This window comes from Andrena cerasifolii, chromosome 3 (assembly GCF_050908995.1).
Source record: "Andrena cerasifolii isolate SP2316 chromosome 3, iyAndCera1_principal, whole genome shotgun sequence".
NCBI lineage: Eukaryota > Metazoa > Arthropoda > Insecta > Hymenoptera > Andrenidae > Andrena > Andrena cerasifolii.
The window spans coordinates 12,937,168-12,965,034 of record NC_135120.1 but is presented as its reverse complement, the minus strand read 5'-3'; the positions used below and the strand labels follow the sequence as shown (position 1 = coordinate 12,965,034).

At 46.4% G+C, this 27,867-nt stretch overlaps 1 protein-coding gene across 9 annotated transcripts in view; it reads right to left on the bottom strand.

Annotated features, from left to right (window-relative positions):
• Positions 1–12,232: 12,232 nt before the first annotated feature.
• Positions 12,233–27,867, bottom strand: part of Trc (Serine/threonine-protein kinase tricornered) — a 55,992-nt gene continuing 40,357 nt past the window's right edge. For 7 of the 9 annotated variants that reach the window (XM_076808878.1, XM_076808879.1, XM_076808876.1 and 4 more), the window contains 9 exons: positions 16,845–16,921; positions 16,425–16,658; positions 16,138–16,345; positions 15,923–16,040; positions 15,686–15,825; positions 15,390–15,590; positions 15,135–15,287; positions 14,883–15,041; positions 12,233–14,795 (listed from right to left, as the gene is read on the bottom strand). In XM_076808878.1, coding sequence (XP_076664993.1) covers positions 14,680–14,795; positions 14,883–15,041; positions 15,135–15,287; positions 15,390–15,590; positions 15,686–15,825; positions 15,923–16,040; positions 16,138–16,345; positions 16,425–16,658; positions 16,845–16,921 — 1,406 coding nt within the window. In that variant the 3' untranslated portion in view covers positions 12,233–14,679. Of the gene's footprint in view, positions 14,796–14,882; positions 15,042–15,134; positions 15,288–15,389; positions 15,591–15,685; positions 15,826–15,922; positions 16,041–16,137; positions 16,346–16,424; positions 16,659–16,844; positions 16,922–17,810; positions 18,165–25,362; positions 26,252–27,867 lie in introns of those variants that run through there. The other 2 variants (XM_076808881.1, XM_076808883.1) reach the window with 2 other exon arrangements.

The following is a 27,867-nucleotide window of genomic DNA, read 5'->3' as shown; positions in this document are numbered from 1 at the left end:
CGAGCACGAATTGCGTTATCGTTGGATGTGTACGTAGAACGAAAAAGATATCTATACAGAGTTATGTATAAAGGCGCGAGAACATTTTTGTATAAAAACCTGTACATAATTAATATATATGCATATATATATAAATACAAATATAAATATGATTATAAATATAAACGCAGCTACGAATGTACGAATACAAGAAGAAGTATATACTATCCTTTACATACAAGTGCCTATATGTTTGCGAGGGTTTGATCGACGAGAATTGCAGGTGAGTAAGCTCCAGCAAGTGTTCAACTATTTTCTTTGGCGCGGAATCTGTTACGAGCCGAGGCTGAGGGCAATGAGAGTGGCGGCTGCGAGGCCGAGGATTGAATTTGTTTCTTGGAGTTTGTTAGTAACGGACGAACCGGGGTGTGGTATCCCCGGGAGCCACTAGGAAGGTGGTTGTCGTGGACGAACCGGGGTCTGGTATCCCCGGGAGCCACTAGGAATGTTAGTTTAGCCTCGTAACTTTATAATGCGATACCCCTTGAGCGATAAAGGGGTATCTTTGTGGGTTGGTCTCAAAGAGGAAATTCGGATGATGATTGAAGAGAACACTGAATTTATAACAACTAATTATACTCTGTACATAATCTCAGTCTTTTACAATTGTTTAGTGTTTCTGTCGCGGTACCTAGGTCCACCTCTCGGTTTTGACGCACTGAGAAATGCGGGGGTCTCAAAAAATAAGAGTTAACAGTCACAACACCTATCAGTAACTCTACGTACTTTATAGTAAAAGTTGGTACAATGCTCGAAGGAAAACACTACTTGGTCTCGCAAGCCTCTTTCGTCCACGCGTGTTAGTCTCGAAATGAGCCCCCGAGTATTGATTCGTGGCCCTTTTTATATCATGAAATTCGGTAAAAAAGTAGCGGGGATGTGAATACCTTCATTGAATATTAGGTTTCCCGGGAAAACTCGGTTGCATCCCACCACTGCAGGAAACTCTGACCCCGCCGGGTCACGCGCATTCCGGACACCCGAAAGGGTTTAAAAGTTCAAAGATAGGGCTGCGTACGTAACAAATCGATGCACGGTTGCAAGTGACGCGAGACGAAACGCATCGGTGTCGCTCGCCGACCAAATTGTTCTCTTGTAAGTCTATCAACGGTGTAAAAGCTGCGGTCCGAGAGCAGGCGAAAGCGGGAACAGTTGAGGGAGAGGACGAAGCTGGGAGCGCGAGAGATGGAGAATTCTACGAATGGCTCGGTGGCAGTGGCGACTTATTTTTCGTAAGAGAACCTTACGCTCATCCGTCCGAGCGCGATCTACCCAGGCTCGACCGTTTCCGAGCATTCCTGCACGAACGTATTTCAATATAAACAATCGCCGAGCGAATTTTCCCCGACGCACGGCAGTGATTTCTGGCCGACGTGACGGCGATGCCTCCGTCTGCGAGCGCGACCCCGCGTGCCCTCGCTCGAGGAACGCGACTCGTTTCGATCCTTCTTTATCCTCTCCCCTGCTGCTTGCTCGCTTCGCTGCCTGCCTGCCTGCCTGCCTGCCTGCCTGCCAACCTTCCTCCTGGCTCGTCTTCCTGCTCGTCCGCCTGCCTTTACACTCTCCTCGACTCCTTTTCCATTCTTGCCTTCACCTCGTCGCTAAAGTAATTAACAGTACAGGAACGCGTGCGCGAACTCTGCGATCCATTTGGTTTCGCGTATACAGTTAGTAAAATAAGTATTTCGACGCGTTTTAAAATCGCATAGTTTTTTTTTAATTAATCCAAACGACATGAGTTTCTTTTGGAAGCTAGAAGGGTTAGTTTGCTAAGTGACGTGAATCGTCGTTTTGAAAAAAAAATGCATTTGTTCGGAATAGCAAGAAAAATAGTAAAGGTCGTTTTTTAAACTTTTCTTTTGCGAGCCTGTAATGAAAATTCAGAAACACGCGTTTGTAGATCGAAGTAGGTTACACGCGTGCCTAAAATTTCATCAAAATCAGTTAACGTCTGAGCTATAAACGCTTAAGGATCGCAGAGTAAGGTCGAAAATCGCTGGTTTCGGGAATTTCGGTCGAAACTCACGTGGTTTGGACCAATTCTAAGAAAGTTCTGCAATTTTAAAAAGCGTCCAAATGCTTCTCTACTAACTGCGAATAGATAGAAAGATCCTAGGGAATGTTGCAAATTGTTTCAATCGCACCAACGTTTGGCGAATAAAATAGAGAAGAATATTAGGCGCCTATGCGCGGGACAGTTGGATCGATAGGGACGTTATCGATGTTTGAGGGATCGCCAGCAGGGGTGATCCCGCAAACTTTCGGATCCGCGTCCCCTGGCTCGTGTCGCGAGTTGTCGAGGCGCGCGCGTATAAATCGCGGATAAATCACGGGGAAGACGGGTTCGTGGCGAGCCGGGCAGGCGCGCGCGGAAAGGCAAAAACTGTGCCCGGGTGGCTCGCAAGAGATCGCGAGCGGTGGTGGCGTGCGCGCGGAGAGCCTCCAGCCAGCCGGATGCTTAGAATTTCGATAAATCTAACTTGGCAGGGGAAAGAGAGCGAGACAGAGCGAAAGAAAGAAACGGCGAGCAAGGGAGACGGAGGGGGAGAGACTGGGTTAGGCAAAGACGAGTAGCCTTTTTGGGTAGGCAGAGTCGGTTTGGCTGCGGTTCAAAAATTTCGATTCTTTTCTCGACGCTGTAAACGTGGACGAAATCGAATCGAGATCGAGGACAGCGACGATCCAGAGGGAAGGTAGGTAAAACGTTCTCGCTCGCGGTGCCGCCCATCACGGGGGAAAAGGTATGAAGGTGGTTGGCCGCGGGGCAACGTTATCGGAGCGCTTACCTACCGTGTCACAGCGCGCGCAATAGGGTATTTCCGGCCCGGCGAGGAAAGTTTGCGGTCGCGATCCCCCGCTGGGGACCGAGGGCGACGAATTTTGGAAGGAATCCAGCGCGGGTCCGATGCTCGCGATGCAGCAGTAGTTGGGCCGGGTTAGGATCGGTGTGTTCCTTCGGTTTATCGCTTCCATGGAAGAGATACGCTGGCGGGTCCCGTCCCGATAACCCCTCCGCCGCCCGGCCGAGTCGGGCCAGTTCGATCATGTACGCGTACACGAGTACACGTAGGTGTACACGAGTGCTTCTTCACCAACCGCGTTCACCTCGAGTCGTGAACTGGGTTGTTTGATAGACAACCGTACCAATTTCTCCGGGGCTTTCGATCGCCGCGAACGGAAGAAAATATCTCGCCGTTCAACTACCACTGGCACTACTGGCAGCCATCGTCGACCAGCGCAACGCTTCGGAGTGTTGAAAAATTCATGAAACGGACCAACCGGAGAAGATACTCCAGCGCGGTATCGCGTCCACGATTGCGTCACGATCTAACCGAGCAAATGGCCGTCTTTTTTTTTTCTATGTTTCCTAATCGTCGCGCGATAACGACGACGGTTAAAAACACCGCTGGCAAACGAAAGCGTGAAAGTGAAAACTGGAACAACTCGGGCCGTCTGGGGCCGCCTTGTTTTTCCAGCGGCTGTTCGATCGAGCGATTAGCTCGGTGGATCGTCGCTGACGAACTACGAGGCAATCGGCCGGGGCCCCTGATCAAAGGGAACGCGCCCCGGTAAACCGGGCTCCGTGTCTTCCGTTTCTTGATGGAGTAATGCGCGTTCGTTGTGTTTCAATTGGTATTCGCGACCCACGCGATAAATTGCGACTCGGTTCGCCCGTCGAAAGTCCCTCGTCCACCGACAACCGAGCTTCCTCGACCAACGATACGCGCTTCCGGAAGCTCGGACGCGAGAGCCGAGAGACCTGACGTCGAGCCGAGCAGGCTTCTCCGTCGCGGCACGTCAGAGTTGGGCAAAATGTAATCTAATTACAAATTACAAATTACGATTAAACTGTAATTTGTGTAATTAATTACACATTATTTTCTGTAATTGTTAATTTAGGTAGTTGACCATTTCGTTTTGTCAACTATCTAAATGAACGATTACTGAAAATAATGTGTAATCAGTTACACAATTACAGTTTAACCGTACTTTGTAATTTGTAATCAGATTACATTTTGCCCAACTCTGCGCCACGTCTTCAAGTCGAAATCCTGTTTTCGCGGAGCACCAGAACCGGCGACTTTATTTCGCACAGCTAAGGGTGCTGAAACGCGCTGCTAGGGATTCGAACGATCAGAAGCAACTCCGTGGCCAGGATGCGATCCTTGATCAGTGCAAATGCAAAGATCGAAGGGTTTGCACCAAGAATAACGAGGACGAGCTGAAGCGGAGCAAGGGATGAATCGTCGCGGAGGATCCTTGCGCGTTGCAGTTGCGGCTACAGTGAACGAGGGGATGATGAGGTTGACCGCCAGCTAGCCGAATGAAAGAAACGCGTTTTTAACGGTCGCACGTTCAGGCGCGTAACCGAGAGGCGGAGCCATGGCTTCGAAGGGGTCAGAGGGCACTACCAATCGCAGTCTCGTGATAACCACTCTCGTCTCTCGATATATGTATGTACCTATGGAGTTGGAGGCGCGCACGTCGCCGAGGGTCGCGGTCCGTACGCGTATGCGTGCTATGCCGATATCTACAATGCCACCACGCGCACACGCCTCCTTACCTCCTTCCTTCCTACCGACCACCACCACTGCTCCTATTACCGATATTATCGTTACTCCAACTACTTGCGTCAACTTATGCGTCTTTTTATCACAGCCGTCGCAGCCTCCTAAAACTCTTTATTGTCCCCTGACCGTCGTGGGACCCCTATCGTTGCTGGTCTTCCATTTTGATTGTGCCGAGATTTTGCGTAACTTTCCGCGTCTTACGTCTCCTGTTCAGCGCCAGGCGCTTCGTTCTCCCTGATCTCGTTGAATTGAACGAAGAATCCACGTACCTATTTAGGTACTAGCCGGATCAGAAAATAAATCGCCGCGAGTGGAGTTTAGTTTGGGCGTGAATCGGGGCCGAGGGACGATTTATCACTGAAATCAATCCAATTGCGGTTCCCCAAGAGCAGACAGTCGCGTCGCGTCACGGTGAACGACGCGTCACGTCTCCCGCATAATCGCTCGATTTGTACTCGTCGGTTTTTCGCGCGGGCAACCTCGACTCCGGAGCGACGTTAAGAGGCCCGCTTCGCTTTCCTTTCCGGCGAATCCATTTCCTTCCGAGCCCTCCATCGATCCCCACTCGATACCGTCGCATCAATTTTAACCTCCGCTTCCTCCCCTTTCACGCTCATCGCAGCTCTCCTTTTACACTGCCTCAACTCGTTCTCGTGCAATCGCAAGTGGATAGGCGCAATGACGAACTACTTGCTCAGGTAAAGCTGGTAATCAATTTCTTTAGGCGCAACGGAACTTGCCTCGGTTATGCTTCGCAATTGCTTCGCGGCCGAAATTGAGGGCCTGGGCGAGACGATTACAAAGAAGCGTCTTAAACGTTATACTATCGGGCCTACTAACGCCACCGCTGAGTTGGTGGTCGAGGCTTGCAATGCGCCGCCGCGCCGGCTCGTACGTATTTACGATGCGTTATTTTCGTTTGAACGGTTTCACCTGCTCGACGCACGACGATTTAAAGCGATGCACCAACCGGGTCTGCGGTGACAACAACGAAGAAATAGAGGATTGTCACCACCAAAACTATGTTACCGACGTATAGTTTGAGGCACAGACGAGGTATAGAACCTCGCCTGTGTTGAGGACTGAATTCAGCGGCCTCTGTTCACGAACAGCGTCCAACTCAGCAACTACTCTGAGATGGGTTGAAACGCTGAGGGTGTGCGTACATGCATACGTGTGACTTGTTTAGAGTGAGCCGATGCGAATTGCGATGTAACTAATCGTACATACTGTAGCTAGAGCGACTATTAATCGTGTATATTTCTGCTTTACAGGTAAGGAATTATTTACGTAAAAGGCGAAATGCAATCACCGGCTGCATTTTCGACTGTTTATCGATATGAAAATTGCACAAGACACTGCTTCAGCCGAATTATCCAATTACACTTGAAACATTTCATTGTATTGCATTTCACTTATTTCAATAAAATGCAGCTATGTGATAAAAGAGTATTATTATTTAATGAGCCTTTCATCCACTTACTCCTTTCTATTTCAAATCATATATAAAGGCATGCTAAAGACAACACCTAAAATGATTCTTCCGCAATGACTTGCTTTTAAAAATCTACCACATTAAGGGGGTAGACACGTCACGTGACCTGGCCGATTATACCGATAGACCGACGATTACCCGGTGAACGCGAGAGGGAGCTGTTTGCTATTTCTGTATTCTATTCTGAATAAGGAAAGAAATTCTCAGCTGTTCCGTTATACTTATAAAAATTTAAACGGAAAGTCGGCTGGTACTGTAAACGTAGAAAATTCATTGTACATTTTAATTACATGAAATGTGCTTATGCTACAATATTCTACGTTACTAGTAAGGAATTCTAAGTGAAAAGGGAAAATAGATGAGGGAATGTCCCCAGAAAATGAAATTTGTTAGGTTAGACATTTTTTTACTAGCAAAGCACCGAAACAGAACATGAAATACACTTATTACACGTCCTCTGCAGAAAGCAGTTATCAACAAACATTATATATACAAAATTGTATTGAATGTTGAATTGGGCTAGTGAAAATGCGCAGACTGGATGCGCGTGATTATTATGTGGTCGGCTCCTCGAAGTGACAGAAAATATAACCTAAATATATGCTATATGACAACAAATGTTTAGTGGCTATTTCAGCTTCAAAGGCATCCTCGATTCTCTCTCCGAAGACGTTACATAGTGCCACCTCTTTCGACATCATGTTCTCCTGTTACAAAGCCCAATTTTGTGCATTCTGAAAATTTTTGCCAGATTTTGGCCCAGGTATCAGGAGAACATGAAGCGAAAAGAGGTATTCTGAATTTCAGCTTCGAAGGCATCCTCGATTCTCTCTCCGAAGACGTTACTTAGTGCAACCTCTTTCGACATCATGTTCTCCTGTTACAAAGCCCAATTTTGTGCATTCTGAAAATTTTTGCCACAATTTGGCCCAGGTATCAGGAGAACATGAAGCGAAAAGAGGTATTCTGAATTTCAGCTTCGAAGGCATCCTCGATTCTCTCTCCGAAGACGTTACATAGTGCCACCTCTTTCGACATCATGTTCTCCTGTTACAAAGCCCAATTTTGTGCATTCTGAACATTTTTGCCAGATTTTGGCCCAGGTATCAGGAAAACATGAAGCGAAAAGAGGTATTCTGAATTTCAGCTTCAAAGGCCTCGCCTTAAAGTTGCAAATAAGAGGCGCTAAGAGCTTGGTTTTTCAATTTAAAAATCTGAAAAAAATTCAGGACAATAGTAACAATCATACGTACTTATAGTAAAAATATAATTATAGTGCCAAGCCTGCTTCGATACACAATCGGCATTTCTCAGCATTTTTTGGCGTTTTTTATTTTTCACAGCTTGGTTGTTCAATTTAAAAATCTGAAAAAAATTCAGGACAATAGCAACAATCATACGTACTTACAGTAAAAATATAATAACAGTGCCAAGCCTGCTTCGATACACAATCGGCATTTTTCAGCATTTTTTGGCGTTTTTTATTTTTCACAGCTTGGTTTTTCAATTTAAAAATTTGAAACAATTCTCCAATATGTGCCCCGATAACAGAAATGTCTCTGATTTTTTTCAAAATTTTTCATCCCCTAGTATAGGAGAAATTCGGCAAAAACCTGATTTCCTATTTTGCCATCTCTTTCGACGGCATGTTCTCCTGTTACAAAGCCCAATTTTGTGCATTCTGAAAATTTTTGCCAGATTTTGGCCCAGGTATCAGGAGAACATGAAGCGAAAAGAGGTATTCTGAATTTCAGCTTCGAAGGCATCCTCGATTCTCTCTCCGAAGACGTTACATAGTGCCACCTCTTTCGACATCATGTTCTCCTGTTACAAAGCCCAATTTTGTGCATTCTGAAAATTTTTGCCAGATTTTGGCCCAGGTATCAGGAGAACATGAAGCGAAAAGAGGTATTCTGAATTTCAGCTTCGAAGGCATCCTCGATTCTCTCTCCGAAGACGTTACTTAGTGCCACCTCTTCCGACATCATGTTCTCCTGTTACAAAGCCCAATTTTGTGCATTCTGAAAATTTTTGCCAGATTTTGGCCCAGGTATCAGGAGAACATGAAGCGAAAAGAGGTATTCTGAATATCAGCTTCAAAGGCATCCTCGATTCTCTCTCCGAAGACGTTACTTAGTGCCACCTCTTTCGACATCATGTTCTCCTGTTACAAAGCCCAATTTTGTGCATTCTGAAAATGTTTGCCAGATTTTGGCCCAGGTATCAGGAGAACATGAAGCGAAAAGAGGTATTCTGAATTTCAGCTTCGAAGGCATCCTCGATTCTCTCTCCGAAGACGTTACTTAGTGCCACCTCTTTCGACATCATGTTCTCCTGTTACAAAGCCCAATTTTGTGCATTCTGAAAATTTTTGCCAGATTTTGGCCCAGATATCAGGAGAACATGAAGCGAAAAGAGGTATTATGAATTTCAGCTTCAAAGGCCTCGCCTTAAAGTTGCAAATAAGAGGCGCTCCAAAGTTCTGCGTCTCTTCGTTAAACAGTCACTGTCTCGAAACATCTGTGCCACTTCTCGCTCTTTGATTTGCTCTCCGGAGACGTTACTGGATGAAAATACTCTTGGAAAAATGTAACAATAAATAAACAAAATTTAAAGTCTTCCTATATCTACTGCGAATTACTTTTTTATTCCTGTTACTTTAAAAATAAATATAATATTGAAGTGAAATTATTTCCAGTATTATTCCTTTCATTCATTTTTATATAATATCATTCAGTATAGTATGTCCTCCTCTGTACTTGGTTACAATAGCATGTCCAACTTCCAAGCATTATTGTCGAGTTATTATTATAATTTTGCAGATTCTAACTTATACTACTAATTACATACTTTCAGTGATACCTATATTACAATAATGCAAAAAGTATTTAAGTAATTATATAGTACCATTGAATGTTTGAACCTGTTTTTCTCAAAAACGCTAAAAGTGGACATACAATATGTGTGCACTAATTGTAAGCCATCGATGTACAATAGGAATTTTTTTTTTAATGTAGGTTAGTCTGTTGTTGTTCTAACTGCCTGAATTACTATGACATAAATACGACAGCGATTTCAAGTGATGTATATGTAACGATAAAAGCGTTAATTTAGTAAATGTATATAATTCCCAGCAGTTCCTATGTCAATGTATGCCTAAAATGAATATAACCTAACCTACAATCGTCCGAAAATGCATACATTGACTGCATCATGCTTTTATTGTGGCTCGTATATCCAGCTATCGTTTCAGTTTTGCTATGAATCCACGTTGGCAGTCCTCCCGAGTAGGCGCCATCTCGTATCTACTACCTCAACTAAATTTGTCACGTGACTTGCTATGTATTATCGCCAATATGGCGGAACTCTGATTTGGGAATGTAGTCACGAATTTTCGTTTTTCGTTCTTATATGAGCAGATTTTGGCCTGGGAGAGGTCTCATTCGAAAGAAGAAGATTCAATGCGGAGCGCTCTTCTCACCGTTTGAGTCAGAAAACTCTTTTAGTGACCTAAAAATGCTTGGATTCTGCGGGTATATTTTGTCGACAAGAATTTTTTGAATTTCCGGGTTCGGGATGTTCCCTTGTAAGTCGTTCTCAAGACGCGGGATACATATATGTACGTCCACCGCCGACTCGCGGAACAATAATCATAAACCGCGACCCTGGCGAGACCCTTTTGCCGATCAGCTTGGTTTTTGACAACCAGATGTTCATTTTCAAGACTTTCAAGACTTCCAAGATTTCCAAGACATTCAAGAGTTTTAAGCTTCGAGTCATGTCCGAAGTGCTTCGAAGTTTTCGTCATATATACAGATTCGAAACGCTTCGAAGTGCTGTGCTTCAGATCACAGCACTAGCGAAAACCCAGGATTCTGGCATCACTGGTACATAGGTACCTGGTACTTACACGGTATTCCGAGCATCATTCAGTGGGAATAAGGAGGAATGAAATGAATGAAAGTCGTGATACTCCGTACGATCCCAAGCAAGTTCTGCTCCTTACCTCCATAACTTTTTTTTCAAGGTTGGTGTTCCGACCCTCGAGGCATGCTTACTTTACCGTTTTAATGCCTGGATCAGTTGACTCATTTCTTTGTATCTTCACCATCGACCAACTACGTATACCTATGTATGTATACGTGTGGTCAGTGGACGAGGAATTGCTGAGACAGCAAAGCAGCTCGGCGTGAAAGTAAAGGGGAAAAAAATGTGAGAAAAATAGAAGCTGAGCCTCGCTTAAGATCGTATCAAGTGTGTATCCTCAGCTTTATTTTTAAAGAGGAAGGCCGTAGACTGTATAAGTGTGCGACTGTACGCGGTGCTGTTAAGGAGTCTTACTGCTGCAATCTAACTGCCGAATTTATCACGTCACTATTACGCTACAGCTGACTGAAATTACTGTTACTGTAAAACGCGTTTTATTACTTTAAATACAGAACTGAAGGAAATCAGAGAAAAAAAGAAGCCCGTGAACATACCCCGTTTGATCTAACGAATCACTTGTACGGTTGAAGGACGAACGCTATCGCGGCGTTTCTTGGAACGCCAAGTTGACAATTAATCGACGGTAATACGATAATAGAGGAATGCAATCAGTGTTCGTTGATTAACGCGCGCGTGAAATTGAGCCAGTGGCGTCGCGTCGCATCGCAGCCTTCGTGCTCGAATTCCTTTGCCGATCGATGCAAGATGATTTAGTATCGTTTGTCGGAAATCCTAAATCAGAGGATGCTGCGTGCAATCAGATAAATCATTACATTTTCCTTTCTTCTGTCGCCTTTATTTTATTTGCTTCTCTGTGTTTCTCCTGTGGCGAGTTTCGTAGACTGCTCGAGCGCAAAGGGTGTCTTCTAGAATGGTAACAATGATAAGGACGAAGATGGTGCAATCGGTGGCCAATTAAACGGTCGAACGTAAAGGTGTTTTTCAAGCACTTTTTACCGTAAATATTTGAAATAATTAAACCGAGATTTGTTCGATTCGTTCGGTGAACGACACGATGCGTGGAGAAGCAGGCAAACAATCGATCAAGTTCCCGTTATTATTTCAAATATTTCATACGATTTGTTAGCAGAAATAATTATTCTTTAAGGTCGTGTAAAGCGTCGCGTGGATTAAAATGTTTCTCGGCTTTTGTCCGGTACACTCGGTTTCATCCAGCGCTACGATTCAGGTGCCTCGTGATATTTACAATGCACACCAACGACGATTACTCTATAATCTATTGGAGTTTCATTTCGGAATACGACATTTACACAAATTGGTATTAGCTTGTACACATTGTACGCATACATCGTCACCTTCGGTCAACTTTCGTTCAGCGGACTTGCTTCGAGCCGATGCGTTTCGATAGTTCCCAGCTAACTCTAACTTTCACGGGATTACAATTTTCCTCGCTATTGGCGTCGCGGTACAGTATTCTCCACTGTATACGCACTGTTACGTCCAGGGCACCAAAAAACTTGTTGCATCCAAGGCATCTCGTGGCTATTGTTTCATTTTATTTTTACTTTAGTTTATTTTAATTTATCTTCTTTTTTAAATAAATAAATCACGATCGCTTCATTATTTTTTTTTACTCGGTAGCATTGGACGTCAGAGCATCTGTACTCGACAGCGGCAAGATTACTAATCTTATTGACTCTCTCTCACACTCTCTCGATCTTCCCCCCGTCTCGGTACTCGTAGGTATATGTATATTCTTCGGTTGCGCTCAGTATCCACTCTCACACTTATATCCACCTCTACTCCATCTCTCCCTTTCTGTCGCCAACTCCTCCCTCATTCTCTCTCTTCCCCCCTCCCACACACACGCATACACACACACGCACACTTTCTTACTCCCTTCGTTCCTCCTTCATTTCTACCGGTGCAGAAAATAGTTTTATCGTTTAACTTTTTCTGTCATTTAAAAATTACCGACTTAAATCGTACTATGTAAACCTTAAGCATTTTGTATCGTTAAGTTACAGTATCCACATCCGTTTACTTTGTATGGCGGAGAAGATATCAGAGTTTCGAGCACGGGAGTTATGGAGTACTAACGTTACGCGGTTCGGCTTCCAGTTGCGAGATCCTACCAATAGTTACGATACGATACTCGAAATCAACGATAGACCAAGGGTCTGCCGTACGCTTAACTGTTTTATTTCTTTCATTCACTTTCTGTACTTATAAAAATACTTTGCATTCGCGAGTATGGCCATTTCGCACCGCGAACGTTTAACAGATCGATCGAGGCCGTTGGAATGAAAACGTTAAACTTAATACTCCACACTCGTGCGCTGAAAGTGGTACGAAATTAATTTCACGTTAAATACGTAGCAGGTTCGTTAGACGATGTAATCGTTAACGTTCACGGAGACGCGTCGGATCGTATGAGGAAGGAGCGGAACTTTTTTTTTATACAAGTACTATCAGCCGGAACGCGATACGTCTTCAACGCGCGCATATACATACATACATACATACATATGTAGGTACCTCTGTACGTTTCACCTTATATGTTATCTAGCTTCTTTACGATTAGTACTATTACTATCATGGTGCCCTGGCTCTCAGTAAATTACAGAATGTAAACGCTATATCGTTCATAGTGTTGTATTCGAAATAAAATAATACCGCTCGACAGAATGAGAAGATTATTCGATGCACTACTTCCCGTTCGTGCGTAGGAAATTTTGCTCGATCCAATTGCTGCTGGGCACGGGTTGAAATGAATCGTCCGAACGACTAACACTCCCGAACTGAATACACGAGCTATATTATACGGCCAAAGAGTAGCAGAACGAAACACGAGATAGCCTAAGAACTTTTTGAAAACCTAGCGGTATCGGGGAGATAGCGATAAATTTCGACTTCATATGTCCTTTAATCTAAATTAATGTAAACGTTATGTACGAAAAGCGAGCAAAGTTCGATCGACTCGACATTTTCTCGAGTATCGTTTTTTTTTTTTTTATCTAAACGCGTCTTACCCAGCGTTGCAAATTTTCTTCTTTCCTCTTTACTTTGTTAGTTGCGGGTTGGGCTGCGCGCGTGTAACGCGTTAGGAACCTTGATAAGGCAACAAACGAGCCCTGAATCCTACTAGCATATTATTCTCTATTTTCACGCTCTTCTTTCGGATGGCTTTCTAGCGCTATACGCGATTTTCATAATACATCCTTGGGTAGAAAGAAAAACGTTTACCCAAATTTCTCCAAGAAAGAGACCCGGTACCTGTATGATTCTCCTTCTATGCTTCTTACTTTTCACGCGCCTCGACATTTTCTCTTCGATCTTTCTCTTTAAAGGATTAATTAACTGCGATATCTTTTATTTTACAATACATAATACGTTGTTGATACAAACGACCATAAAGCGGAAAATTTACGCAAAAGCTCGTGCCACGAAGCCTGTACCGTGATTAGACGATTCCGAATTATAGTGGTTCGTAGCGAAAACAGTATTTCGCATATTTCGCGTACATGAACAATTAAAGAGCGGTGGTTACGCGTGGATACAAATTTGGAGATTTTCGTGCGCAAGGTAAAAACCGACACGTTTTCAAAGGACCGAATGCACGATCGACCTTGGATATTATGTTGCCGATTATCCCTCGTGTAATTTCGCGCGGTATAACAAACATATCGGGGCAAAAGCTCTCAAAAAATATATACTATAAAACATCTTTTTCTTCTTAAGCCAACAAATGTGTAAATTTTCAGGAGAAACATAGGGACAATCGAATAGAATACAACGTTCGTAAAGTTTAGTATTTGTTAACAGACAAAACAGCAATGTGTATACAAAACTTTCAAACAATTTCATATCACAGCACTAGCTATATAAATACAACGTCGAAAAGAGAGCTGAATAGGAGAGCTGAGCTAGTATGTATTCCGTTGGAAGGACGAAGGAACGCACCACAGAACGAAATTAAACGGGAAAATTGTATGCATCGCGAGAATCACGGGACCGAGGCTCCATCTTCATTCCTGTTCATCGGTACGGTATTTTCACTACAGAGAGCTTATTATGCCTACGTTTCAAAGATCGGATGGAAACAATATCGACAGCAGAACGGAAAGAAAATGCTTTTTTCATAGCTGAAAACCGCCCAGGATTACGCGGGGTACACTAGATATTTCTTTCTTATCACACGTGCATCATCAAATTTCGCACTCGCTCGTTACTGGAATCTTCATCACTTCGTTCTTCGTTCTTCGTTCTTCGTTCTTCGTTCGTTACAAACAACGACACGACGCGACCGTACGGTTAACCGTAGATCGTTTTTGTCACGCGAGTCTTATTCCCCCCTCATCTACTTCTTTTACTGTTTCTTTGTCTACCGTCCGTCCGATAACGTGTACGTGCTACGTAGGCGCGTCGTGCTCCGGGTGCCCGGCGCGTCACGTATATACACACCACATGATTGACTGAATCGTATTTAGAAAATGGAACGGATCAGCCATCCATCCGTGACACGGTCGATGACAACGGAGGGTGCGGGTGATGTACCAAGGCCGGAATTCCAGGTGCGTCAGACTGCTGACTGCCGGTTGCAATCGAACAAGAAATAGGGTGTTGCTATTTCTTGGTCGGCGTGCCTCGCTGCGTCAAACCCTCGAATCGCTTGAACGTGTAATTAATGAATACCCAGTCCTTGTATATTACCTCACCGTCCTGTGGCATCGGCGCGGATGCTGCAATCATCCAGAAGTGTTACACAACAATCCCTCCAGCAGACACTTTTCTGTGCTGCCTTTTAGTTAGCTACTAAGTACACTTACGTATTTCCAGTTTCACGTCTGGAAATTCGTCGAAATTCGAGGTATCGTCGATAGAGCGGACCTCCACTGGAATCGCGGCTGGCCTCTCCCGGATGTGCTCCCAATCGACGCCGCGGAAGAAAGGTGCCAGTTTCAGCTCCTCGATACCTCTTTGCGCACCTAAAGTTTCGTGCAACACGGATTACTTAAATATTTCACTTCTGACGGCCGGTGATGCGCAACTTTCAAAACAACCCAGATGTACACACGAACCTAATCTTCTGTCAGCTTCGCAACAGAATCTGATTATGGTGTCCTTAGCCTCCTCGCTAATGGGAACCTCCGGGGGGAATACTAAAGTCTCTCTCCAATTCATAACTTTCCTATAGGTTTCTTGTGGGTTTTCGCTGCAGAACGGAGGATATCCTGAAAGGAATAGACACGGAACCGTCGACAACATCCCACGAGAAAGCTGTAATCTAGCTGGGTTGGAAGGGAGCAACAGGTGAGAAGAGTGAAGTGCCGTACCTATAAGCATTTCGTACATGATGACACCCAATGACCAACAGTCGCAAGCAGGCCCGTAACCGGTTTGCAAAAATACTTCCGGAGCTATGTAATCGGGTGTTCCCACTGTACTGTAAGCCAACGCCCTTCTGTTCCGTTTCCAGCTCTCGGCTCTCCTTTTGCTATCCATCGCTCCTCCGCTTCCGCTTCCACAAGACGTCACTGCGTAAACGGACCGTAAGGCGGACGGTCAAGGGTTACTTTAACATATACTTTGAAAAGTCTACCGAAGAAGAAAACGGCAGAAAGGAACTTACTAAAGTCCGAAGGTTTCGCTTGACTGAGATCTCTGTAGAAATCGGTTCTATGAGATTTCTTCAGACCCGTGCACAGCCCAAAATCGGAGAGCTTTATATGACCCCGTGCGTCCAGCAGCAGGTTGTCCGGCTTGATATCTCTGTAAAAGAATTGGCCAGACGTAAAGGACGGGAAGGCTAGCTTATCTCTGAATAGATAAGACACGAGATTTGCATCGTTGGACTGGATCGATTTACCTATGAATGAAACCTAGTTTATGAATCGAGTCGATCGCTAACGCCGTCTCGGAAATATAAAATTGCGTGCACTCCTCGGAAAGCGTGTCCTTCTTCATCAAAAGCGTCATCATGTCACCTGCAATTACGAGCGAATAGAGAGCAACGATTTTATTAGTAGGTACGGTCTCTGGGGGTGGTGTGGTCATTGTGGTTGCGAATAAAAAGGAGCTTACCGCCTGGAAGAAACTCCATAATTAAATAGAGGTTGATAGGATCTTGAAAGCTGTAGTACATTTTTACGACCCATTGATGATCCGCTTCCACCAGTACGTCTCTCTCGGCCCTGACGTGCGCGACTTGCTCCTTTTCCAGCATGTCGGCTTTTCGGAGGATCTTCATCGCGTACACGTGGCCGGTGTCCTTTTTCTGCACGAGTCTTACCTGTCCGATACGATAACTCAAATAAATAAAATATCGCCCACATTGTTCCCTAACGGTGCGCTTGGCTGGAAAAGCTTACCTCTCCGAAAGCGCCCCTGCCTATAACTTTCAGGGGCTCGAAGTCCTCGACGCCGAGCCGGGAGCGCTTCAGCCGAAGGAACTCGGTCTCTTTCTGGGCATGCTGCAACCGTTTCTCCTGTTTCTGTTGCTCCGACAGCCCTTCGTCTTTCAACGATTCCTCCAATTTCGCGAGCCTCTGCTTTCGCTCGATGTGCTGAGCTATCAGATTGCTGTAGTAATTCTCCAACGTCACCTGCGCACGGGAGAATAGAGTCGTCGATTGTCCGGAAGGCATCGATATCATTAGGAGACACCGATCTCTCCCGCAAAAGGCAGAGACGGAGAGTGAAACGAACGGGCTGCGGGAAGGAAGCGGTAGAGAGAAAGAGGGAGCAAGTAAGGAAATAATAAGGAAGTTGCGGGAAAAAGCTTGGCTCACCTTGGCCTTCGTAGCCTTGTCCAACGTATGGCCGCTGAATCGGATCGTGCTCTCTGTGGCCGCCATCTCCAGCACCCCTGTAACACAGGCAAAACGAGGTCACCGAGTGTCGCGGCACACCAGCCTCCAGAACCGAGGTCTCGTGCCATGAGTGCCATGACACTGACACAGATCCTTGCGCGTTGGATTCCTTCCCCCGATCTAATTAAAACCTATCCGCCACACGGACGACCGTCGCGTCAACAACGGGCAACATCATAGTAACGCGAACCATAACACGGCCCCCGCCGTTCATCATCTCGAGGAATATTTGCAAAGCTACGAGTCCCATTTCTTCGTCGTTCCTAACAGTTCTCGTCGTCGTTCACGCGTGCTTTTAGCGCGTTCCTCGGACCGCTAGTCAAGCTAAATCGAGCTATGTAGTTGGCTGCAACAATTTTGAATGCCCTCCAAGTTCGATGGAAAGGAGCGACAGTTGACAGGTGGAATCACGGGTCGAAGTAGAGCTCGAGTAACCGCGGAAAGAAGCGTAGGTGCGCCAGAGGTAGGGTAGGACAAGTTCGTCCAGTCGAGAAACGCGTCTCGTCTGGTCTGATCTCGAAAATGGCGCGGAGCAGAGGTCAGCTAGCCTTGGAAGTTATTAAATAATGGCCGCGGTGAGTGCGTGGTGTCGAGTTGGCTCGTGACAGGGATTTCGCGCGCAGGACACGTTGAATCGCGCGTCTCTCTCGGATCCACCGAAACGGAGTACCTACCTACATATACCGACATACGTACATTACTGTTTACGTTCTGAATCCGGGCTGGCCTTTGTCTGCGACGACCTAAATATGTACGTTCTCCCTGGGATGGGAAGCTTGAATCGCGCGGTACACCTACTAACGATTCCGTCGAGTATACGAGTATACCCCTGCCAGTCGCGATCCGTAACCGAGATCAACTCCAAGTGTTCGCGGGACTACTTACCGCGGGAGGAATGCGAGGTGCTCTCAAGTTTGCTAGGGGATGCCGTTTCGACGTGTTCTTCGCTTCTCACCGTTTCGAAAGCGTCTCCCGAGGAGCCGAAGCCTTCTCGCTGCCCGCGCTTATAGCCGCGCTCGGCGCGAACTGGTAGCTGCGAGCTTTCCCGCGACACTAAACGTCATTCTGCCCGATTCTCGGTGGAAATTTGGAGGCTCGGTGAGAACGGTCGGATAGGAATCGCGGTACACTGGAATCAAGTTTCGCTGCAAGCGATTCGTAACGGTCGAGTTTGCGGTTCGCGTATGTCTCCGGTGCGCTCGTCCTCAAGGTATATTTTGCGATCCGATCCTCGCGGAACTAGGGAGTAGGTACAATGACGTCACGCGCTGATTACATTACGGATTACAAGGCCGCATTAAACTATTCTGGAAGCCGTACTTCGCGAGTCTCTCTTGCGTCCAGTCTGCAAATAAAGGGTAACATAAGACAGGAGGAATGTACAATGCGTAACCGGAGTATTCGAATAGCGGGATACATTCGGATTCGCGTCATATTAGACGGTAATCGCTTACGCAAGATACGGGCTTGCCCTTGTTACTTGCAACCAGTCCCTTTCATATATTTACCCATTCCATTTAATCCATCAAACGAATTCATAAATGTTACATCACGATGAACATCCAACCATCCCCCCCCTCCTTTTTCCTTGCCAATTAACCAGCACTGTTACGTTTCTCTTCTTCCATAAATTTATAACGATTTATGAGATAGCGAGACGATCCTCGAAACTATTAGTCGGATCGTAGATATGCACTTACATACGTACGGTGTATGACATACCAATGTTCATTCTGGGGTTGGTCTGGCGTCCCCTTGATACGGCTTCCCTTCGACACCGATTACGTAAACTACTATGTTCAAATCACGAGGTGAGAACGTATCAACGACAAAATCAACATTTCCTTCCGTTAATAACGTACGTAGTTGTAGCTCTTGTTTTACGCGGCGCGGCGTTTAAAAATCTCAAGGCGCATGAGACTCGCGGCTCGTGATTCCCTTTCAAACTTCTAGATTCTATTTGCGGTAAGTACGAAGTACAGTTCAGTGCGGGAATTGGCGATATTGTCGCGGTTAAGCGTAGCTGGCGCGATTAAAAACATTGACGGCGTTGCGCTGCGTGGAGATAAACGATCCGCGGCACTGAATTATGCGACGTTTCTCGAGCCCCAAGTTCGCCACAAAACTACAGCCGAGCACTGTCGAGAGCACCTGATATCGCGAACTGAAAACATCCTACCTGCCTATATTAATTAAACTGTCTCTCGTAATCGACTGAATCGGTCAGCAGGGATGCATTCGCCGTGGATGCATCAGTTGCACCAAATCAAGTAAAAGGACTACTTAGAGATACGAGAGGAGAGTAAGAAGCGGCACACACATCGCGCAAAGATCGTGTTCGAGCGTGGAATAAGGCTACGGATACGTTACGGTTACGATGCCGCGTAACGTCGTTGAACTTCAGTTAGAAATCGTGTGAAAGTGAAAACGCTGATTGCACTGTGCCACGTTCACCCCCGATACAAGCTAGGGAATAGAAAAGTCGACAATACCTATCGAGATAATACGGGAAACAGCTGTCTGTACTGCGACGTTCTGCTGCTTTTTCGCTGTAAATCCAGCTACTAGGTACTTACAAGGGAAGATCCCGAACCCGAAAGTTAAAAAAAATCTGAAACTTTGTGAATATGTAGGGGATTTCCTCCTGATTACAACGCAATTTTTGTTTGCTGCCCAAATTCACTCGAGGTGGGCGAAATTAATCCCTGAAAATTCGGCTATTTTCCGATTTTGTGTTATAACTCGGGAACTATAGGAGATAAAAAAATGTTTCAAGATAAAAGTTACTTCTTTTAATTAGATCTATCATTTGGTAAAAAAAATATTTCAAGATAAAAGTTACTTCTCTTAATTATATCTATCATTTGGTAAATAAAATATTTTACAGTTTACGAATTTTCAGGTTTCACCCCTGAAAATCCGGTTATTTTCCGATTTTGTGTTATAACTCGGAAACTATAAGAGATAAAAAAAATGTTTCAAAATAAAAGTTACTTCTTTTAATTAGATCTATCATTTGGTAAAAAAAATATTTTACAGTTCACGAGTTATATAACACAAACTCGGAGAATAACCAGATTTTCAGTAGTCAATTACACCCCCTTAGACTGAATTTGGGCAGCAAACAAAAATTGCGTGGTAATCAGGAGAAAATTCCCTGCACATTCCCAAAGTTTCAGAATTCTTTGAATTTCCAGGTTCGGGATCTTCCCTTGTTACTACTAAGCGCTCGCACTTTCTCATAAACAAACAACGGATAGGTGCCAAATTTATTTATGTTTCCTCGTTTCCTTCTCTTTTGCCTACGTGCCGGTGTAGGTACGTTCGGCAAACGCTTGTTCCGTGGAAATGCTGTCGCGCAGTTACATCCAAGGTGTACAAGAAAGAACAGTTAAAATTTATGCATCTACTGTGCTACACAGCGAGCGATCTTTGTTTTTTTGCTCTCCGACTGGACGATCGATTGCTGATCGAGGAAACGCGCGACACACGTGACATACCTACGGTCAGGTGGGAGGCGTAAAAGGCGCAGGCAGCAGCTCGCGACCAAGCTGCAAATATTGCCTGAGCAACACCGCGGAAAAATGACGCGTCAGCCACACCTACGCAGGCACGCACTCGTGATTCCCAAGCCATCGTTCGATACGCGCTACCCCTGCGCTAGTCTCTTGGACCTGTGCGCATCAAAGTAATGTCGCGCAATCAAAAATTTCCTCTCCTCTGTCGCGGACAAAAATTAAACTCGACCAACCAAAATATCCTTGTAATCACGTAGAAACACGGTAGGTATCGTGCGGGAGAACCCGACGTGCCTCACTCTGCTCAAGTAGCGCTACGAGCTGTCTGCCGCATTACCATAAGTGGATCAAGAGCCTTCTTTTCGTGCGAGATATTTGCCAAAGCGTATCGGATAAAAATTTCAGAGTCTGCCACCGCTTCTAAATTAATTTATCGTTCCAGCCGTAATACTTGCTAGCTAAAGTGTAACCTCTCTAATAGGACTTGTCGCGTTAGAAGTTCAATTAACACTCTTCCTTCTTACGGGTAGAAGCAACTTGCCTACAGTCTAGCTACGTTCAATTTAAATTTAAATGGTGCGATCGAAGGCGGAGCCCGAAGGGTGCGAGAGAAAGAAGGGGACGCTCTTCCGATATTGACGAGCGTGAGTAATTACGAGTCGAAGAATCGTTGTTCTCTGTTGATTTCCCGATAAGTATGCAGGCATTTGTAGTTTGTACCCTTCTAGGATGACGCGCCCCCGTTGGTCTTTCGCAGAAGTTTCCGATAGAAACAAAAAAAAAAAAAGGAGGAATTCGGTAGCCTATCGCGGTGAAGGGATCATACACGTATACCGTGGACGCGTATCGGTTGCTGCAACTTACAGGAGCACACCACCTATCGAAAGAACCGTGAGTCACCTACGCTCGTAGGCACAGGCGTCGATGGTACCAAGCTTATCGGCGTGGACGCTTTTAGAAATTATTTACGTCTAACGATCCTGTAAATAATGAACCGCCACCTCTTCCTCGGCCATCGGGCGTAAGTACGACGCGATAGCGGATAAAGAAGGAGGATCGGGATCGTGGAAGATCTGTAATTCTACCAGCGACCGCCGCTAAGTAATTGCGCGGAACCGATGCTTCCCTACGTGACCGGGGGTTAAAAGGCTGCGACGCTACATATTTTCATACGTGTCACGTTTCGTGCACGGTAAGCGAACGGCAATGATCGCTGTAAGAATTCCGTGTCGACGTTCTCCGGGAGACTTTGAATCCACGACGGCAAAACATTTTACCCACGAAACCGCAGAAAAATCGCCAGGCGCTGATTGTTGTTTCGTCGACTTTGAGCAGACCCCAAAGTTGATAAAATTTCTTCGAATTTAACGACGGCGAAAACTAATATACGTACCACCGTAGAATAACCTCGGAGGAGGGACGCTGAGAAATCTATACGGGAGGAGCCAGAGTTGCCGCGAATCCGAAAAGGACCACCTAAATTTATCCCCGGGGATACGCGAGACCAAATGCAACGGCGATCGATACGCGTTGGCGGTGTGTAGAAAATCCAACTAGAAGCTTCTTCTTCGACGTTCCGCGCGCCGCGGCACCGCGGGAACGGGACAGCCGATAGATCTCTCTTCAACTCCATCGAAATAGAAGCCAGACTGGAATAAACCGCGTTGGATTTGTCTCGTCGCGTCGCGTCGTTACGGTTAATTCCTCATCGATTTTCTGTATTCGTCGACCGAATCGCGTTAACGTAGCCGCGCACGAGCAAAGGCAACTACCATCATCGTTCCATGTGACTTCCATCCTGAACAAGCCATTAGGGCAACCAAACACGTCCAGGAAAAGTGCGTTTCCATTGAAAACTTTCGTCCGAATACTCTCTCACGGTCAAGTACGACTTGCCGCCGTGAATCGATATGGAATAGACGCTTTCTTAGACGAGCAACTGTATCGCATCGGGTCTGGCTTGCGTAAACTGCTGTCTCCGATCCTTCAACTCTGAAACGTATCGCTAAGCCATACAATTTCGATGGGTTCCTCGGAAATGTTGAAGGAAAGAACATCTTTCCAGACAAAAGCGATGGCAGCTGAGTAAGTAACTAGTTGTTACTTGGAACAATATGTCGCGGAGAAAGTATACAATCACGAAGAAAGTGCGAACGATACGATCGCGAATAATTCCGACGCGTTTCTTTCGATATGCTAGGTGAATAGAGAAGCTTTAAAAACAGAAGATAGTTCTGTTTAAATTAACACGAATCACGATCGACGCACGTAGTTGACCGAAGAAGGTCAGAACGACACCGCGAACGATCACTTTCGACTAATTAATAACTAGCCGATACGTGCCTCGCGACTAACCACCGCGATAAATTTTAATGGCCCACGTATTGATTTTCTCCTGGTAGCGGTGAACGGGAATCCGTCGTACGGCACAACGGAAGAAGACAAACGGTACATTCACCTACAAAGCCAAACGACCATACGATTTCCTGAGAAAAGGCCTTTTTCGAACCTCCCTTTGATTCCGTTCCGTGTCGAGCTGGTAGAGTAGAAGCAACCGTTCGTCCACGTTTCATCGAAACAAATATACCTACCTACCGAGGAAAGAATTACTTTCATCCATTTTCCTCGCTCGACCGATATGCCTGCTGGATTGGAATCCAGGGATCGATGTACGATGGCTTTAGGTGAACCGACCTCGTCCACGTACAGTTTCTGCTTTCCTCGCGATCATTCCGCGGGACGCGATCCCCGATAAATGCGATTTCAGGGACGCGTTACACATACATACGTCCTACTTGCAATTCTGGAATAAAGAATCCCGCGGAGTCTACGGTGAATGGAAAGTACGCGCGACGGCGCCAAGTGACTCATAATCGCCCCAAATAACCGAACAGCGTGCAACAGACCAAAGAATAATACCTATTTTAAGCGGATTCAGAGTTTCAGTGCATCTAATTAAATACGCTTAAACGTTTCATTCGCAAGATTAGGCGACCTCGGGAAGAATTCGTGCAGTGTTTTCGAGACTAGCTAGGACAATGGTGGGCGCGTTGGAAAAGGAGGAAGATTACTTCGGAAAGTAGGACAAGTTCGAAACGCGCATTTAGGCTGCCGCATTTTTCGTGGCGAAAGAGCTGTTACTTTATGGCCGAGCGGTTTTAGACGAGGTTATTAGCCCAACGAGTTTTGCTTTTCGTATTCTCGTCGCCTCGATGTTTCCGTGCCTGTGTAACGGAAAATTAATTGTTTTCCTGGCGACTAGTCGGCCGTTTTGAGTGCCGATCAGAGGTGGTTGCACGTCGGGGTACGTGCCCATGAGAAAGCTAAGTGGGTAGCAGAGCATCGTCGATCGAGACCCGGTTGCAATATTCAGGTCAGAACAGCGGTGTGTCGGTCCAGCCGCGCAAAGTCTTGCTTCGGGGAAAGGATTTTCCCTGGAGTGTCGTGAGAGCGTTTCAACGATGTTGTCTCCCCTGTAAGGACACGAGTCCACGCGAAGCAGGCAGGCACGCTTATACGGTGAGTTGAACCGGTGAAAAATAGTCTGCCTCGTATCAGTTTGCCTCGCTCGCGTGTCCCACAAATAAACGTTCTTCTTCGTCCCATTCAACTTAATCGTGAATCGCACTCGTCTCGTTGGTTAAGAATCGTGGAGAGTTTATTCTGCTACTGGTGCCTGGCTGCTGGAGGCACATTCTCCTTTCAAGTAATAACGAACAACGGAATGAGTTTACAGTAAAGCCTTGAACTGTCAGTCACTGCCAGGAGCACTTATACGCGTAGTTGTATAAACATTTTCCTCGTGTTTTAGTAGACATGTAGATCTATTAGCCAAAGTTTTGATCAGACCTTTTGAAATAGTCCTTAGGTTAGAAAACCTAGCGGAATACATATATAACGTGCACCGACAATTTTGTGGTCTGCAAACCATGAAAATGGTCAAAGGAAAGGAGCAACAGCAACGGTTGGTAACGGGTATCTGTGTCACGCGGATACTCCAAGCGAGGTTCGAGTGAGTCACTCGCAGCGCGTTTGCTCGCTCGCTCGCTCGCTCGCTAGCCGAGCCTGGGCGTTCGGTCGTGTGCCCCGGTCTCGTGCTCTTTCACCTACTAACGGTTGGGTTGCTTTACGGTTCTTCGGCAGTCTTACCGAACGCACCACTTATCGTCGACGTTCTTTCTACGCGGAAAAGGCTACAGAGTTTCCATTCCGTTGGTATCGGTGTTGGTCGAACGTTGTCTAATTTTAAACGCGTCTGCGAGAGGGCTGAGGCCCCAGATTTGACATATCCACGACGGAGGTAATAAATGGGCCCAGAGAATAACCAGAATATTAAACACACAACAGCTGATCAACGAAACTTTGCTTCGATGTAACTTTTTCAGGTACAAAATACAAAGATCCTGTTTAAGTGTACCATACGATACTAAGTCGAGCCGTCGCCTGATTCGTAAATCCGCATGTGCACGATCAAGGGAAGTATGATATGAATATTTGCCTTGCGATTGAATCACCGTGCTTGGCGCCAGCAAAGAATAAGCCACATACAAGACCCGGAAGCTGAACGTTTTTAATTCGCGAAGATGTAATAATTTTCGTGTTTCCTTTCGAATGATTAGTCCAAGACTCCGAATTGCAGCTACCGTCATTTTAGAGACTGCAGCCGAAGCGTCAGTCACCCTGCTTGACACGCTCATCACCCCCCCCCCCCCCCCGATAGCTCGCGTAAGAAGCGCACCAACTGTTACGTAAAGGAAAATTTGATGTTGGAAATAGCAGCTGTGGGTTGGAAGGCGAGAAGAATCTCGAGTGGCGGAGCGCGAAGGTGTTTGAAAGAGGCGAAGGGGCGCGGGGCTCGCTCCAATCCGAGGGAAACGATCTCGGAACAGTAAAGGAATTTCAATAAAATTAACGTGTACCTTATTGGTTATCGTGTACCAGGCAGTTTTATGCGACTGCGCATCGTTCGGCTGGTCTTTGGACTCGGTCAGCTGCGAATATCGCGTGGTCGAGGTATCCAATTTTAGCGGGTCTCAAGAGGACCGCCGCGGCCGCGGCCGACCACCATCCACGCGTTGGAACACGAACGAGGCTCGCCAGGAGAATGCATCGACCCGGAGAGAGAGAGAGAGAGAGAGCACTTTTCCCGGTTTCCTCGCGATGATTTCTCTCAAGGTTCGATTCAACGATAAATCACACGATTCCTCACCACTGGGATATATTTATTCCGCGGGACGTGCTTGTCATCCGCCTGATTCTTTTTAAACGCACGGGCGAAACGAGCGAAACGGACGAAACGGGCGAAACGAACGAAACGATCAGCAACAGAAGGAAAGGGAACGAAACGAAACCAAACGCGTTCCACGAGTGCCAGCCGGCGACTCACTCCCGGTTGGACTGTTTCCCTCGTCTCTTCTCTATGCGCGCTCGCTGCGCGGCGCGGCGAGCTCCGACAGCCCAAGGGGCGACTCGACGAGAGGCAGAGAGACAGATAGACCCGCGGAGGGGAGGAGGCCGAAAGTGTGCGACGGCCGACGACTCGTCGTCACCTGATCGCGGTCGTCCGCCTGCGCGCTTTTGTCCTCCCCGTTTCACCCCTCGATTTGCTCCGCGTTCCTTTGCTGTTTAACTGTATAGGTACGTGTCATTGGCATTCTCCTCGCTCTTTCTTCATCCCTCCAGTGCCTTCACCAACTGCACAGTCCTCTCTACCCTCCACTGCCACCACCATCGTTCCTCAGGAGGGCGTCCTCTGGAAGCTCCGAGTTTTCTCGGTCACGTGGGACCCTCTGCGGTCTAAGGTCTTCCCCGATACACCAGTTACACTGTTACCGAGTACCAAATGTCGAGCGCTCCGAATTCCGTGGTTCCCGCGACGCCGCGACGGCGACGATCAGTGGCCGAGTGCGCGAGCCGTGTACCCTAGCGGTAGAAATTTAGTGCAGTCGCAAAATCAGCCAGGTGGATAGTGTAATAAATATATTACGGACATCGGCACAAAAACGCCGCAAGTGGTGAATTGGCTAGTCAAATCGAAGCGGGAGGATTCCAGTTTAGGATTCCATGGATTCCTCAATGGGATGAATGGGAACAGAACGAGAGCGGGGCTGCGCTCCATACGACCCTAAGCGGGACTCGAGTCCTTATTTTCCCACGTTTTTGTTTCAAGTCGATTGTCTCAGCGCTCGGAACGTGTTTACTTTAACGCCTGGCCGAGCTGACCGACTTGTCTATTTCGCTGACCAGACATGTAGACCGAGTGGAAGAGGAATAGGGAAGTGGGTCAAATCATCCGGGCGTTAAAGTAAACACGCATCGAGCGTCGGAAGAAGGAGCTTGAAGAGAAACATGTGCAAAAAATCTCGCGGCTCGCTAAAAGTCTTAAGAAGTTGTAAGGGATATCGCGATTTACATTCAGTTTCCCTAGTGAAGGATATACGGAGTCCTGAAACGGGATAGCGATAGGTTGGTGCGCGCCAAGAGTAGGCTGTTGCTCAACTCTGTACTCTTCTGCAAGTTTGCGCACACAGTATCAGTCGAAGGACTCCGAAGTCCAGAGGGGGACATCCTTACACTTTCGCTGCCGCGTCTACTGTAACAAGCCTGTGTACCGCGTGCAGCTGATATTTCGTTGGTAGCAAGTCTCCGCCTCGTCGCGAGAAGGAATTGTTCTTGAGCGCGCAAGAGTAGGTACTACCGCGATTGAATCCACCGTTTCCAAACTATGAATCACCGAGAAACAAAGTTCGACACGGCCGCGGCCCAACGGGCAAACCATTCGTCCGACTTGGCGTCACGGACGTGGTGCGCGAAGCGGTTAATCGCATTACCAGCCGGATCTCGATAATCCAATTTTGCTTGACCAGTCGGCAAGCTTCGCCGCGGGAGACATATGCGTATTATCGCGTGGAGTCTTCTCGAGGCGAAACTAACGTGGACGTTTTGGGGGTTCGTCCAAAGAACAGGTACATCATCGCTGGTAAATCAATGAAACGCGATACCTCTCTGCGAGCGGATTAAAAGAAAAAATGGGGTTGTTTATTGGCTGGTACGGTACCTACACGTTGCATGGCTTTTCTACCGACCCGCGACGTGAAATAGCTGCGTCCCGTTTGCGGGCACAAACGCGATAGCGCGGCGCTCGCGTTGCCCTCTATCCTTCCACCGTGGATAGACTACCTCTACACGTGGGAATATTGATTTCACCTCGTCAGCTGCTAGCCCAACTCCGCTTGCTCGTCCGTCCACCGTCCACCGTCCAAAGTCGTTCCTTCTTCGCTTGTCCTACCACCTTGCGGTTTAACCTATATATTTCTCTCGTCTATTTTACCCTACACCTCTGCTCGGAAACTTCGTCCAATTATCGTCTAATTATCGTTCTTAGCGAGCGTGTTTCTATCCACGAATCGATTATCAGCCTTCGT